Consider the following 12,930-nt stretch of genomic DNA (forward strand, 5'->3'; position numbering starts at 1 on the left):
AGCCGTGCCTTCAGCCATCTAGGTCTTAAGCGCTGGAATTCGCTCCCTAAACCTCTCCGTACCTCTCTCCTCCTTTAAGATGCTCCTTAAAACCTACCTCTGACCACATATCCTAGTATCTCCTCCTTTGGCTCAGTGTCAATCTTTGTCGTCTTATGCTCCTGCGAAGTGGCTTGGGATGTTTGCCTACATTAAAGGCACTGTATAAATGCAAGCTTTTGTTAAAACTATTTATAATATGCAATTCAATAATAGGAAATCCAACAATACTATGTAATATACAATGGTTTATTGTTTTATCACTAGTACTCTAACGTACAAAGTATAAATCATTCATATTCCAATCATTTACACTGATAACAGCATAATTTATTTTATCCTTATTCTATAGTTCTAAACAACTGTACATAGCTAAAAAGGAGAATTGAGGGAAGATTCCAGAGAAGCAAAGGCTAAACAAAAAACAGCTAAATTCCAATCACAAAATGCCACTACTAGATTCCCAGGTTTATGTTGTGATCTTAAGGCAAACTTAATGAATATAATTTGGGGCCCTATTCAAGGACATTTACCAATTCAGATCTGCATTTAGATGTCTGAAACCTGAAACTTGAGTTTCTCTATCTGTGGGCAGCATGTACACTGTATAAATTAGTGGCACTGTGGCAGGTACCAATATTTCACATATCACTGCCATATCTTATCAACCAAGCTAGGATGGGCAAGAGCAAGAGAAACACGCAGATTCATAAAACTATGGTAATTTTAATAGCGGTTCAGGATTTGTAAAACAGGGGTATTTACAAAGCTTAGCAATGTATCACATGACAGCTACCCTAGAGTTTGCCTAGAAAGTGACCTCTTAAATCAGCACACTGCATTTTGTGTGGTCTTCGATTAACTTTATACAGTTTCAATTAAATCAGACAAAAAAAAAGCTTACTACACTTGGCATTAACACAATTTACAAATGCTATTTTTATTTTGTGGCAACAATGGTCCTCAGAGTTTAACCAGAACCTCCATTTTATATCCAAACATTAGCAGCACAGTTCTTCCCTCTCAAGAGTCTTAGAGGTACAGTGAATCAGATTCCACACTGCAATATTGAAGAAGTGGGCTATGATTAAGGTCAAAACAGCTTACAGTTTAGTTTCTGCAGTGATATAAAAAGTGCAGAATTACAAAACAGAAAATACAGTTGTTTGCAATGCAAATGACATGGAGAACCCAAGCAGAGTGCATAGCAATATCATCACTTTTCCCCTTTCAAATTCGATTTTATTTACATTTTACTGCAAGATTGCACTGTTCTTTTGCTATCCATGAGATGGACTCTGCAGGTTTTAGAACAGTTCAGTATTTTAGCTTCACATAGTAAAAGCAGCCTTATTTCACTTATTCAGCATCTGTTGACCTGAAATGATCCTCATCCACCGTAGAATAGATGTGTCCTTCATTGCTCAGAAATTCCACAGCTTGCCTATAGAAACACAATTGTAAAAATTGTAACCATTAGACTTTGTTTATCACTTAACACTCAAGTATTTTAGCACAAAATAACACTAACTTGATAGCACTGATGTTCATATTCTTCAGCGTTCTCCTCATGTAGTCAATGCTCATGCCTTCTTGTTCTCGACAATTTCGAATCAAATTCAGTACCTGAAGGAAAAGTATTTTAGCTACCATAAATAAAAATATCTAGCTCAGTTTTCAACTTTAAAAAGAAGTTTGCTTCTACATTTTAGATAATTTAACTCACAAAAGGCATAGGAGAACCGTACAAGAAAATAATTTGTTTCCACAATATCACCATCAAACACACTCGGATACATCAGTTAGATGCAGAACAACAAGCATTTATATTGCACCTTCAATTGTGGTACCTAGGGGCTTAACAAAAAAAAAAAAAAACTGTGCATTGATAGTAAAGTTAGGAAAGGTGACCAAAGGCATGGCCAAACAATCTGAGGAGGCTTTTGAAGGCAGCAAGACAGAGGGGTTTGGGGGGCGGGGGGTTCCAGAATGTAGGATCAAGAATGAAGGCTGCCAGAGTCAGAGGAAGAAAAGCACCCTCTACTGTGACTGTCTTCACTACAACCACTGTTCGATTTTTGATTTCCCACACCAGCCATTCTTGTGGTAGTAAGCTTCTCTATTAGTGTCAGTTCTGTCCAGTGAATTTGTGCCCACTATCCTATTAGGATCCTTACAGCAGAAAAGATCCACCCCCGGAAGACCAGGTGCTCACTCTGTCGACCTCCGACGTAAGGGGTGTTCTACGCGGAGTGAACACACGAAAGGCTGCTGGACTGGATAGCATCCCTGGACGGGTACTCAAGGAATGTGCTGATCAGCTGGCTGATGTCTTCACCGCCATCTTCAATCTGTCATTGGCCCAGGCAGTAGTCCCTACATGCTTCAAGACCGCTACCATTATTCCTGTGCCAAAACAAACGGCTGTGACGTGCCTGAACGACTATCGACCTGTCGCACTCACACCCATCTAATGAAGTGTTTTGAGAGACTGGTCCTGGCTCACATCAAAGCCAGTGTTCCCGCCTCTCTTGACCAACACCAGTTTGCCTATCGTGCAAACAGATCAACGGAGGATGCAATCACAACTGCTCTACACTCTGCACTGAATCACTTAGATGGTAAAGAGACCTACATCAGAATGCTGTTCATAGACTACAGCTCAGCATTCAACACTATCGTCCCCAACAAGCTGGCCACCAAACTCCAAACTCTTGGCCTGAACACTTCCCTCTGCAACTGGACCCTGGACTTCCTAACAAACAGACCCCAGTCTGTCAAGTTAGGTAACCACACCTCCCCCCCCCCCCCCCCCCCCCCGAACACAGGGGCCCCACAAGGATGTGTGCTGAGCCCCCTCCTCTACTCCCTCTTCACCCACGACTGTGTGGCTGTTCATGGTTCCAACACCATCATCAAGTTTGTGGATGATACCACGGTAGTCGGCCAGATCACCAACAACGATGAGTCAGCCTACAGGGAGGAGGTCCAGCATCTTGTGAAGTGGTGCACCGATAACAACCTGGCCCTTAACATCAAGAAAACCAAAGAAATCATTGTGGACTTCAGGAAGTCTAAAGACGGAAGTCACACCCCCATCAATGGGGCTGTGGTGGAAAGGGTGGACAGCTTTAAGTTCCTCGGAGTCCACATCACGGAAGACCTCTCCTGGTCCCCCAATACCTCCTCTCTGGTGAAGGCGGCCCAGCAGCGCCTATATTTCCTAAGGAGGCTGAAGGGATGTAACCTGTCACCCCTGATCCTCTCTAACTTTTACCGCTGCACAATAGAGAGCATCCTGACAAACTGTATCACAGTATGGTATGGCAGCTGTAGCTACTATGACCGGAAAGTCCTGCAGCGGGTAGTCAAAACTGCCCAACGCATTACCGGCACCCGGCTACCGACCATAGAGCACATATACCAGAAACGCTGTCTATGGAGGTCACGGTCCATCAAAGACCCTACCCACCCCAGCCACAGTCTGTTCGCCCTCCTGCCATCTGGGAGACGCTGCAGATGCATTCGCACCCGTACGACCAGATTTAGGAACAGCTTCTTTCCCAGGGCTGTCATCCTACTGAACTCCACAAATAAACTCTAAAGCCTGCACATCTGCCAATGCACTTTATTATGTTTATGTATTACAAGCCAAATGTATGTTGAATGTTTAAATGTCTTAATCTAAATGTACACTCTCGGGAGCCGCAAGCCTACATTTCGTTGTACTGCACTTGTGCACTAACAATGACAATAAAAGTTGATTTGATTTGATTCATCCCATCAGTTTGCACTTAATTCAAACCCAGGTTACATACATAAAAGTATCGTCCAACAACCCACTGCACCACCAGTCCTCTTAAAACATATTACTATCACAAACCAGTAAATTTTAACTAGAAATCTTCTAGAACTAAAATGTCAGAAAACTGAATTGTACCCCGCTAAATAAAGGCCCAGTAATTCCGTTCCAAACGCGTGAGTACGGTCGGGGTACTCGCGCGTCTGGCCGGAGGAAATGCCGGTTTTCAGCCTGCACAGCGCATGCGGAGAAAACCGGCATTTCCTGTCCTCTGAACGAAGGGGTTCAGAGGCACAGCGCATGCGCAGTGAACTTCGTCGATTTCATTCATGGATTCAGTGAGATTAAGTCCTTACAACTTACACATGAAAAAAGTATGTGTAAAGTTGCTCCAGAGGCTGCGGAGGAAGATATATTTTATCGTGGAGCTTCTGAAAGGCAATATTTTTGTTTGAGAAAGGGAGGAAAGTTATTTTAAGAAATGATGAGGTAAGTTTTAAAGTTTTTTTTTTTTTTTTATAATGGGTTTTCAGTACTGTAGGTAGAAGGAGCAATTGTGGCTGTGTGAATTGAATTTGCTGCGTTTATTAAATGTGAAAATGACTGTTCTAAAATGAGTAATGAACAGTTTCTTAAAAATGTTGGAAATGTTACATCAGTAATATATTCTTTTAAGTAATTATGTATGTTTGTCCGTATATATTCCTTTACGTATATATTCCTTTACTTATGTGTATGAATGTATGTATTTAATTATGATTTTCCAATAAGTTACTTTCTCGGAGTCATAATTAAATACATACATTCATACACAAGTAAAGGAATATATACATACATATTACGCAAAGGAATATATAGAGACATACATACATAATTACTTAACAGAATATATTACTGATGAAAAGTTTCTCTCTTAAAAATGTTGGAGTCATTTGCACATTTAATAAACACAGCAAATTCAATTCACAGCCACAATTGCTCCTTCTACCTACAGTACTGAAAACCCGTTTTCAAAAACAAAAATAAACTTTAAAACCTCAGCATTTCTTAAAATAACTTTCCTCCCTTTCCCAAACAAAAATATTGCCTTTCAGAAGCTCCACGATAAAATATATCTTCCTCCGCAGCCTCTGGAGCAACTGTACTCATGCTTTTTTCATGTGTAAGTTGTAAGGACTTAACCTCACTGAAAGCATGAATGAAACCGACGAATTTTACTGCGCACGCGCTGCCTGTGCAGTCGCATGCGTTCTGCCTCTGAACCCCTTCGTTCAGAGGACAGGAAATGCCGGTTTTCCCCGCATGCGCGGTGCATGCTGAAAACCGGCATTTCCTCCGGCCAGACACGCGAGTACCCCGACCGTACTCACGCGTTTGGAACGGAATTACTGGGCCAACATTTTACATGTCAATAAAATGAAAAATTTAATAATTGCACGATTTGCCCCCTCGCATCTGCGACTGAGGGTCCAAGGAGGTGCATTGCGCAAGAGGTCATCGTCGTACGTATCCTCACTGTTCCCTTTCGGGAACTGTATGAAGTGGTGGAAGGATTTCTGGCCACGTTAACGCTCCTTCCGTGACCATAACCATCTTCATACCAGCCATTAGGGTGGTTAGTCCTATGGCTTGAGGGTTTTACGGGCTCCCACAACCCATCTGAGGGGGGGGGGGGGGGGGGGGGGGGGGGGGGAGGGGGGGGCAGAATTTATAGTTGGAGCTCCGACTCCACTTGCCGGGACTGTCTGGAGCAGGGCTCGAAACCCTACTCCTTTTGGCCCAGCGGCGGGGATGCTTACCGCTACGCAAAAGGCCCACTCCGCGCAAAAGGTGACACCCATACGTTTCCTGCACCTTTTCCCTCCCCGTGACTGGAGCCCTATGCTGCCACTTGAAAGACCAAGCTATCATCTGTCCTTTTTGCGGCACCTTGGACTTCTCATTACCAATGATGAGCAGGCGCTGCGCCTCCACCTCGTTGAGGAGATTGCGGAGGTCATCATCAGTTCAATTGTGAATTCTTTTAATGCCGTGAATTGTGCTCATTCCAGCCATTTCACGTTGCTAATCTGAGTGGGCCTTTGGCGTAGCGGTAGCATCCCCGCCGCTGGGCCACACGGCGTAGGGTTTCTAACCCCGCACCAGACAGTCCCGGCAAGTGGAGTCCGAGCTCCGGCTCTAAATTCTGGGTAGACATCCAGTGGGATATTTGCGTCCGTGGGTGTGGGTGGCCCCCCCCCCCTCGTATAGGTTGTGGGAGCCCGTAAAACCCTCCCGCCATAGGACTAACCACCCTAATGGCTGGTACAAAGATGGTTACGGTCACGGAAGGAGCGTTAATCGCGGCCAGAAATCCTTCCACCACTTCATACAGTTCCCCAAAGGGAACAGTGTGAAGACACGTACGACGATGACGTTGCTAATTAAATAAATGGAATGAAAAAAATGCTTTCAGGGCTTTTAAAAGTCTTTAAATCGCTTTAATTCTGTTTAAAACTACTTCAGATTCTTCAAAATAATGTAAACGTTTTTAAAAGTTTATAAAAGTTACCAAAAGCTTCTTAAAAATACCAAAAACCTATTTAAAATGCTGCTCTACATGTAAAAATGCTTTGCAGCTTATGAGAAACATTGGGGGCGTGTCCTTTTAAAATGAGACCTCAAGGGGTGTGTCTCACTTGCACTGCGCGCTCCAGGCTTCGCGCTGGCTGCACTCCTGGGCGGCCTGACGTCAGGCCGCCCGAGTCAACATTTTAAAACAGGAATTCCAGGCGTCCCTGAAGCTCAACGGCCGGCGCGTCGGGTAAGTGCAGATCAGGGGCTTGCACGCGCGGCAAGCCCCCGACCCGAATTTCTGCCCCATTGTAAAGTAATGGTCTACAACAGGGGCATCGTGTTCAAGCTTTGTCGCCATGGACTGCAGATGTTCCCATGAAGCCTCGGGGACCACGTATAAAGTTTAAATCCAAATTCTCATTAATGTGCACATTTCAATTGCTAATGATAATAGACCTTGGTATTCTGATCTAGGGTTTATCTACCAATGCGACAATAATGCTAAAACAGTACTTTCCAAATGCCTGGCGTACAAAATTCAAGCAGAACAAACCAGCAAACTAATTACAAGTACAAATAGGTCTGAGTTGCCTGGGTTTGCAGGGTCATAGTTTGGATACCTCTGATGTACAAGACAACCGTTATAACACATCAGGCTTTGAGAGAATATATTTTCCAGAATGGAAGTGCTCATTGGCATTGACCAAAATAAGCACATTTGAAACAAAGATATTAAAGAAGAATTCAAATGCATTTGTTCAGTATCAATAATTAAGGGATTTCACTGTGTTGAGTATTGATTGGTTCCTTCAAGATTCACCTACGTCATTACATTAACGACTACATCACAACTCAAAAACAAAAAGTTCACAAATTTATATTTAATATAGTTTAGACACTACATTACCATAACAAATACTAGCCTGATTAACCCTACGGCATCATTCACTGAAGTTACCAATCCCAGCAAAACAATTCGTTAGTCAATTATTGTCCAAGTTATAATACTGTGGACAAGTTTTATGTGCAAATATAGTGAAAATTTGCCTTAATTCTCATTTGTGACAGTGGCTTAAAACACTTACAGAATGCAAATAAAATTAGAGACAGCTGATTATAAACCACTTGCAAGCATTTGGTCAGTTTCTACTTGTACATTTAAAAGCAAAACCTTAATGTACTTCATAGTAGAAAGTAAGAAAATATTTCCAATGTTAGAAATCTTAAGAACAAATGGGTACACAGCAACCACAAAGGGAAAAAAGACAGGTTAATGTTTTGGGTACAGCCACCCACAACATTAACCTATCTTTTCTCATGTTGACTGATCTGTTATGTATTTTTATTAAAACATTACATTTCTTTTTAACATTGTGTATAGAGGGAGGTAAACTGTAATGCTTTTCTCTTTCCCCTCCATTCCTAATAAAGTTCAGTCTGGACTATTACATACTATTCTTTCCCAGTTTGTTTTACCTGATTTTGTTGACTTGTTAGTCCATTCATCAGTGTATCATTTGCCCCAGCATATATTCCCACTGCACCCCCTTCATTTCGCATTGGGGTATGCAAAGCTAGAGCAGATCCTCCAGGTGCAGGCTGTGAGAAAAGAAATTATAACAGTAAAACCTCAGAGGAGTGCTTCATTGGATTAATAGTTTTTCCTGAGTGAACATGTATAAAAGTCTTAATTTTGGTTGAGCCTCAAATTCAATGAATTTCAATAGTGCTGCTGAATAACTTTCATATCTAAAGTCCAAGGCAAGTAACTTTATGACCAATTATCTTTTTCTAATGCCCACTCCCCCTATCCCTTCCAATATCTCCACTCTTTTCACCCAAAGGTGCTGAGCCATGCTAGGCTATGTTCCACATATGCCAGCAGCCCTCTGCTATAGCCAAGTTGTGAACAATGACAAGCTAATCAACTTTGGGATACAGGAAACTCTCTTAACCGGCACCTAAATATCCAGAAATCTCTCTTAACCGGCAAAATTCAGGAGTAGGTTCAGGTAAGTTTTACTATATATTAGTGGCTGTGTAACCGGGGTTCCTGGATCTGTGGCCGTGTAACCAGGGTTCCTGCACCTGTGCAACAGGGACTCCTGGATCTGTGGCCGTGTAACCGGGACTCCTGCACAAGTGCCGTGTAACCAGGGCTCCTGCACCTGTGGCCGTGTACGGGGCTCTCGTACCTTGTTAAGTATACCCCTCTGTAATCCAGACTTTTTGATCAGCCGGCACCACGCCGGTCCCGGATAAAAAAAAGTTTCCTGTACATCACAGTCAAGCCAGATCCGGGTCTCTAATTGTACATGTGCACTGGATAGGGATTAGGAGTGGAACCCCTTTCCTAGCCCATGCAACAACTTTGCATCCTTGCACATTAAGCAGCCCAACATTCACACTACTGCTAGGGCTGCCAATCTACAAATTATAAAGGTTTGCTTGCTCTGAGGTTAGTTAGGCAAGTCATTTTAACAGAAATAGATAGTATCAATCTCTTCTCACCCTTCCTTCCACAGGTGAAACACATTCTGCATGAACTGAAAAAACTTATCCAATAGATGCAAATTTCAGTAACCCTAGGGCCAACCACAATTACCTAGCGGACTAATGTTCTATTATACAATGCAGCACAATTTCTCACTTTGTAACATAGCTAAAGATTAGCGGACTATCATGACAGAGAGGCCCAATCAGAATTTTTTTCTCAAACATTTGTTTTTGTACTCGCCTGTGGTTTATTCAGCATCAAGTGAGCCTGCACCACTTCCAACATGTGTGATGTCAACTCATTCATGTCTTCCAAAGCCATGATCTTGAAAGCTACCAAGCTCTTCTTGTTCTACCAAGTTAAAAGGAATAGTTGAATCACCTAAATGCCTCAAGGTCAGAAAGGTGTTGGATTAGCATTCATATAGGATCTAATTTTTCAAGTACCATATTGCAAAAATTGAAGAGTTACAAAGAACTTCGATTTTGTTCCACTTTAAGATCGACAGGAGTTGCTTAGTCTAAACATATAGGAACAGGAGCTGCCATTACTCAGTGAATATACCCGAGTGCTTCAGTGATCTCATTCTTTGAATTGCGTATGTTAATTCTGTCCCTCTCACTGCTAAAGTCTAATTCAGCCAATCTATTCTCTTCAGCAAAAAGGTTAATACCAAATGTTTTATATAGGAGAAAACCAGGAATGCATTCAACTTAACCATAATTCTACAACTGAAATTTTAGACAGTTCATCATGGGGAGATATAAAGCATGTACCTTTACCAAATGATTCAGTACCGTTGCTGTTTTTACTGTAAAAATGTACTAAATTGCTAAGATTATGAAGTTACAGTACCTCAAACAGCATTTATTTTTCCTAAATTATATGCACAAGTTTCACATTTAAACAAAATAACGTTCCTTCCAATTACTGCAAAATGAAAAAAATTATGGAATACGCATTATTCCTAAAAGCCACACATCCCAAGACATTAAATTGGCCAAGTGCAAGAAGCGTGTCAACTGGACAAGAAACAAAGATCGCCAAAGTATCAATGTACTATATAAATACTTTATTTACACCACAGCAAAAATGGGCGTTACCAAAGATTTGGAAGAGTCTGCATTACCTGGAATGATCGGAGATGACCAGCTACTTTTACATAGCTGCCTGGAGGAACCACGATATTCTCACTTCCAGCTTCCTGCATTAAACAAATATAGTCAGTGATCCTGGAAGGAAACAATCAAAAAAGGGGTGTGCAAAATTAAAATAGCATGGTCTACACGGTCAAACTTCTGTTTGGGGAGGGAGAAAGGTGAGGTCATATCGCAGCAATGGCAGCCTTAATTGACTTCATAGATTCATAGAAATTTATAGCACAGGAGGAAGCCATTTGACCCATCATGTCCATGCCGGCTGAAAAAAAGAGCTCTCCAGCCTAATCCCACTTTCCAGCTCTTGGTCCGTAGCCTGTAGGTTACAGCACTTCAAGCGCATATCCAAGTACTTTTCAAATGTGATGAGGGTTTCTGCCTCTACCGCCCTTTCAGGCAGTGAGTTCCAGACCCCCACCACCCTCTGGGTGAAAAAAATTATTCTCTACTCCCCTCTAATCCTTCTACCAATTACTTTAAATCTATGCCCCCAGTTACTGACCTCTCTGCTAAGGGAATGGATCATTCCTATCTACTCTATCAAGGCTCAATTTTATACACCTCAATTAAATCTCCCCTCAGCCTTCTCTGCTCTAAAGAAAACAACCCCAGCCTATCCAATCTTTCCTCATCACTAAAAGTCCCCAGTCCTGGCAACATCCTCGTAAATCTCCTCTGTACCCTCTGGTGTAATCACATCCTTCCTGTAATGTGGTGACCAGAACTGTACAAAGTACTCTAGCTGTGGCCTAACTGGTGTTTTATACAGTTCAAGCATAACCTCCCTGCTATTTTATTCAATGCCTCAGCTAATAAAGGAAAGTATCCCGTATGCCTTCTTAGCCACCTTATCTACCTGCCCTGCTACCTTCAGGGATCTGTGAACATGCACTCCAAGGTCCTCCTGTTCCACTGCACTTCACAGTATCCTACCATTAATTGCCTTGTTAGTCCTCCCTAAATGCATTACCTCACACTTCTCTGGATTGAATTCCATTTTGCCACTTTTCTGCCCACTTGACCAGTCCATTGATATCTTCCTGCAGTCTACAGCTTTCTTCCTCACTATCAACCACACGGCCAATTTTTGTCTCATCTGCAAACTTCTAAATCATGCTCCCTACATTGAACTCAATCATTGACATACACCACAAAAATCAAGGGACCTAGTACCGAGTCCTGCAGAAACCCACTGGAAACAGCATTCCAGTCACAAACACACCCGTCGACCATGTTGTTGATAAATCACTGGATTCGGCAATACGGGATGAAGTTATGAAGCACTTAGAGAAACATGAGCTAATCAAGAACAGTCAGAACAGACTTCTAAAAGGCATTGTTTTCATCATCCCCTCAGACTTTCTGCTCTCTGACCCCAAACAATTAGTCCTCAGCTTCATCTCCTTACACCCCCACCTCAATAAATTGAGCTTAGCACGACGTTGAGCTCTTAGTCGTCTTCGCCTCCACGTCCACTTCTTTGGCCAGGAATCTTTCCCGCTCCTGCACAGCAGACCCTTTCTCCAGTCTTCAGAATTCTCATTCCACCTGGACCCCTCCCCCAGGCCTCTTACCCTCTCTAGGTCTTTTGATTGGGAACTGATGGCACGACAACAGCCATCTCAATTTCTCTGCACCTCTCACTCACTCTAAGCTACCTCCCTCTGAACTTGCAGCACTCAGTTCTCTCAAACACAACCCTAACATTGTTGTTAAACCAGCAGACATTGATGGCGCTGTTGTTTGGCGAACCAACCTCAACCTTACGGAGGCTGAACACCAACTCTGACACCTCCTCCTACCTCCCCCTGGACCGTGACCCCACCACTGAATATCAAGCCATTGTTTCCAAGATTGTCACTGACCTCATCTCCTTTGGAGACCTTCCCTCCACTGCCTCCAACCTCAGTCCCCCAACTGGACTGCCCTGGTAGATTTATCGTTTCAGCTTGTTCTTGCCCCACAGAACTAATTTCTTCCTTTCTCGACTATTTTTTCACCCCTTGTCCAGTCTCTTCCTACCTGCGACTCTTCTAATGCCCTCCGCCACTAAATTTCCAGTTTCCTAGCCCTAACCGCCTCCTTTTCACCATGGACGTCCAATCCCTCTACACCTCCATCCCACATCAGGATGGTCAGAGGACTCTGCTTCTTCCTTGAACGGAGGCCCAATCAGTCCCCATCCACCACCTCCTCCGCCTGGCTGAACTTGTTCTCATATTGAACAACTCCTTCTTTGACTCCTTACTTCTTCCAAATAAAATCATTTAGAAAGACACAGATTATCAAGGATAGTCAGCACGGATTTGTTAAGGGAAGGTCGTGTCTGACAAACTTGATTGAAGTTTTTGAGGGAGGTACAAGGAGGGTAGATGAGGGTAGTGCGTTTGATGTAGTTTATATGGACTTTAGCAAGGCTTTTGATAAGGTTCCACATGGCAGACTGGTCACAAAGTTAAAAGCCCATGGGATCCAGGGCAAAGTGTCAAGTTGGATTCAAAACTGGCTTGGAGACAGGAAGCAGAGGGTAATGGTTGATGGGCGTTTGTGAGACTGGAAGGCTGTTTCCAGTGGGGTTCCGCAGGGCTCAGTACTAGGTCCCTTGCTTTTTGTGGTATATATCAATGATCTAGACTTGAATATAGGGGGTATGATTAAGAAGTTTGCAGATGATACTAAAATCGGTTGTGTGGTTGATACTGAAGAAGGAAGCTGTAGACTGCAGGAAGATAGCAATAAATTGGTCAGGTGGGCAGAACAGTGACAAATGGAATTCAATCCGGAGAAGTGTGAGGTAATGCATATTGGGAGGGCTAACAAGGAAAGGGAATACACATTAAATGGTAGGACACGGAGTAGTGTAGAGGAACAAAGGGACC

The 12,930-nt window shown here is 42.9% G+C and overlaps 1 protein-coding gene across 1 annotated transcript in view; it reads right to left on the minus strand.

Moving 5' to 3' along the window:
* Positions 1 to 272: 272 nt before the first annotated feature.
* The window catches only part of rpa2 (replication protein A2), a 28,956-nt gene continuing 16,298 nt past the window's right edge, over positions 273 to 12,930 (minus strand). The window contains exons 5-9 of the mRNA XM_085962914.1: positions 10,024 to 10,098; positions 9,135 to 9,245; positions 7,874 to 7,996; positions 1,571 to 1,665; positions 273 to 1,483 (exon numbers count right to left, since the gene is read on the minus strand). Coding sequence (XP_085819040.1) covers positions 1,399 to 1,483; positions 1,571 to 1,665; positions 7,874 to 7,996; positions 9,135 to 9,245; positions 10,024 to 10,098 — 489 coding nt within the window. The 3' untranslated portion in view covers positions 273 to 1,398. The remainder of the gene's footprint in view (positions 1,484 to 1,570; positions 1,666 to 7,873; positions 7,997 to 9,134; positions 9,246 to 10,023; positions 10,099 to 12,930) is intronic.

The sequence above is a fragment of the Somniosus microcephalus genome, chromosome 20 (genome assembly GCF_052327205.1).
Source record: "Somniosus microcephalus isolate GS21.2 chromosome 20, FLI_Smic_1.0, whole genome shotgun sequence".
In the NCBI taxonomy this organism is placed as follows: Eukaryota; Metazoa; Chordata; class Chondrichthyes; order Squaliformes; family Somniosidae; genus Somniosus; species Somniosus microcephalus.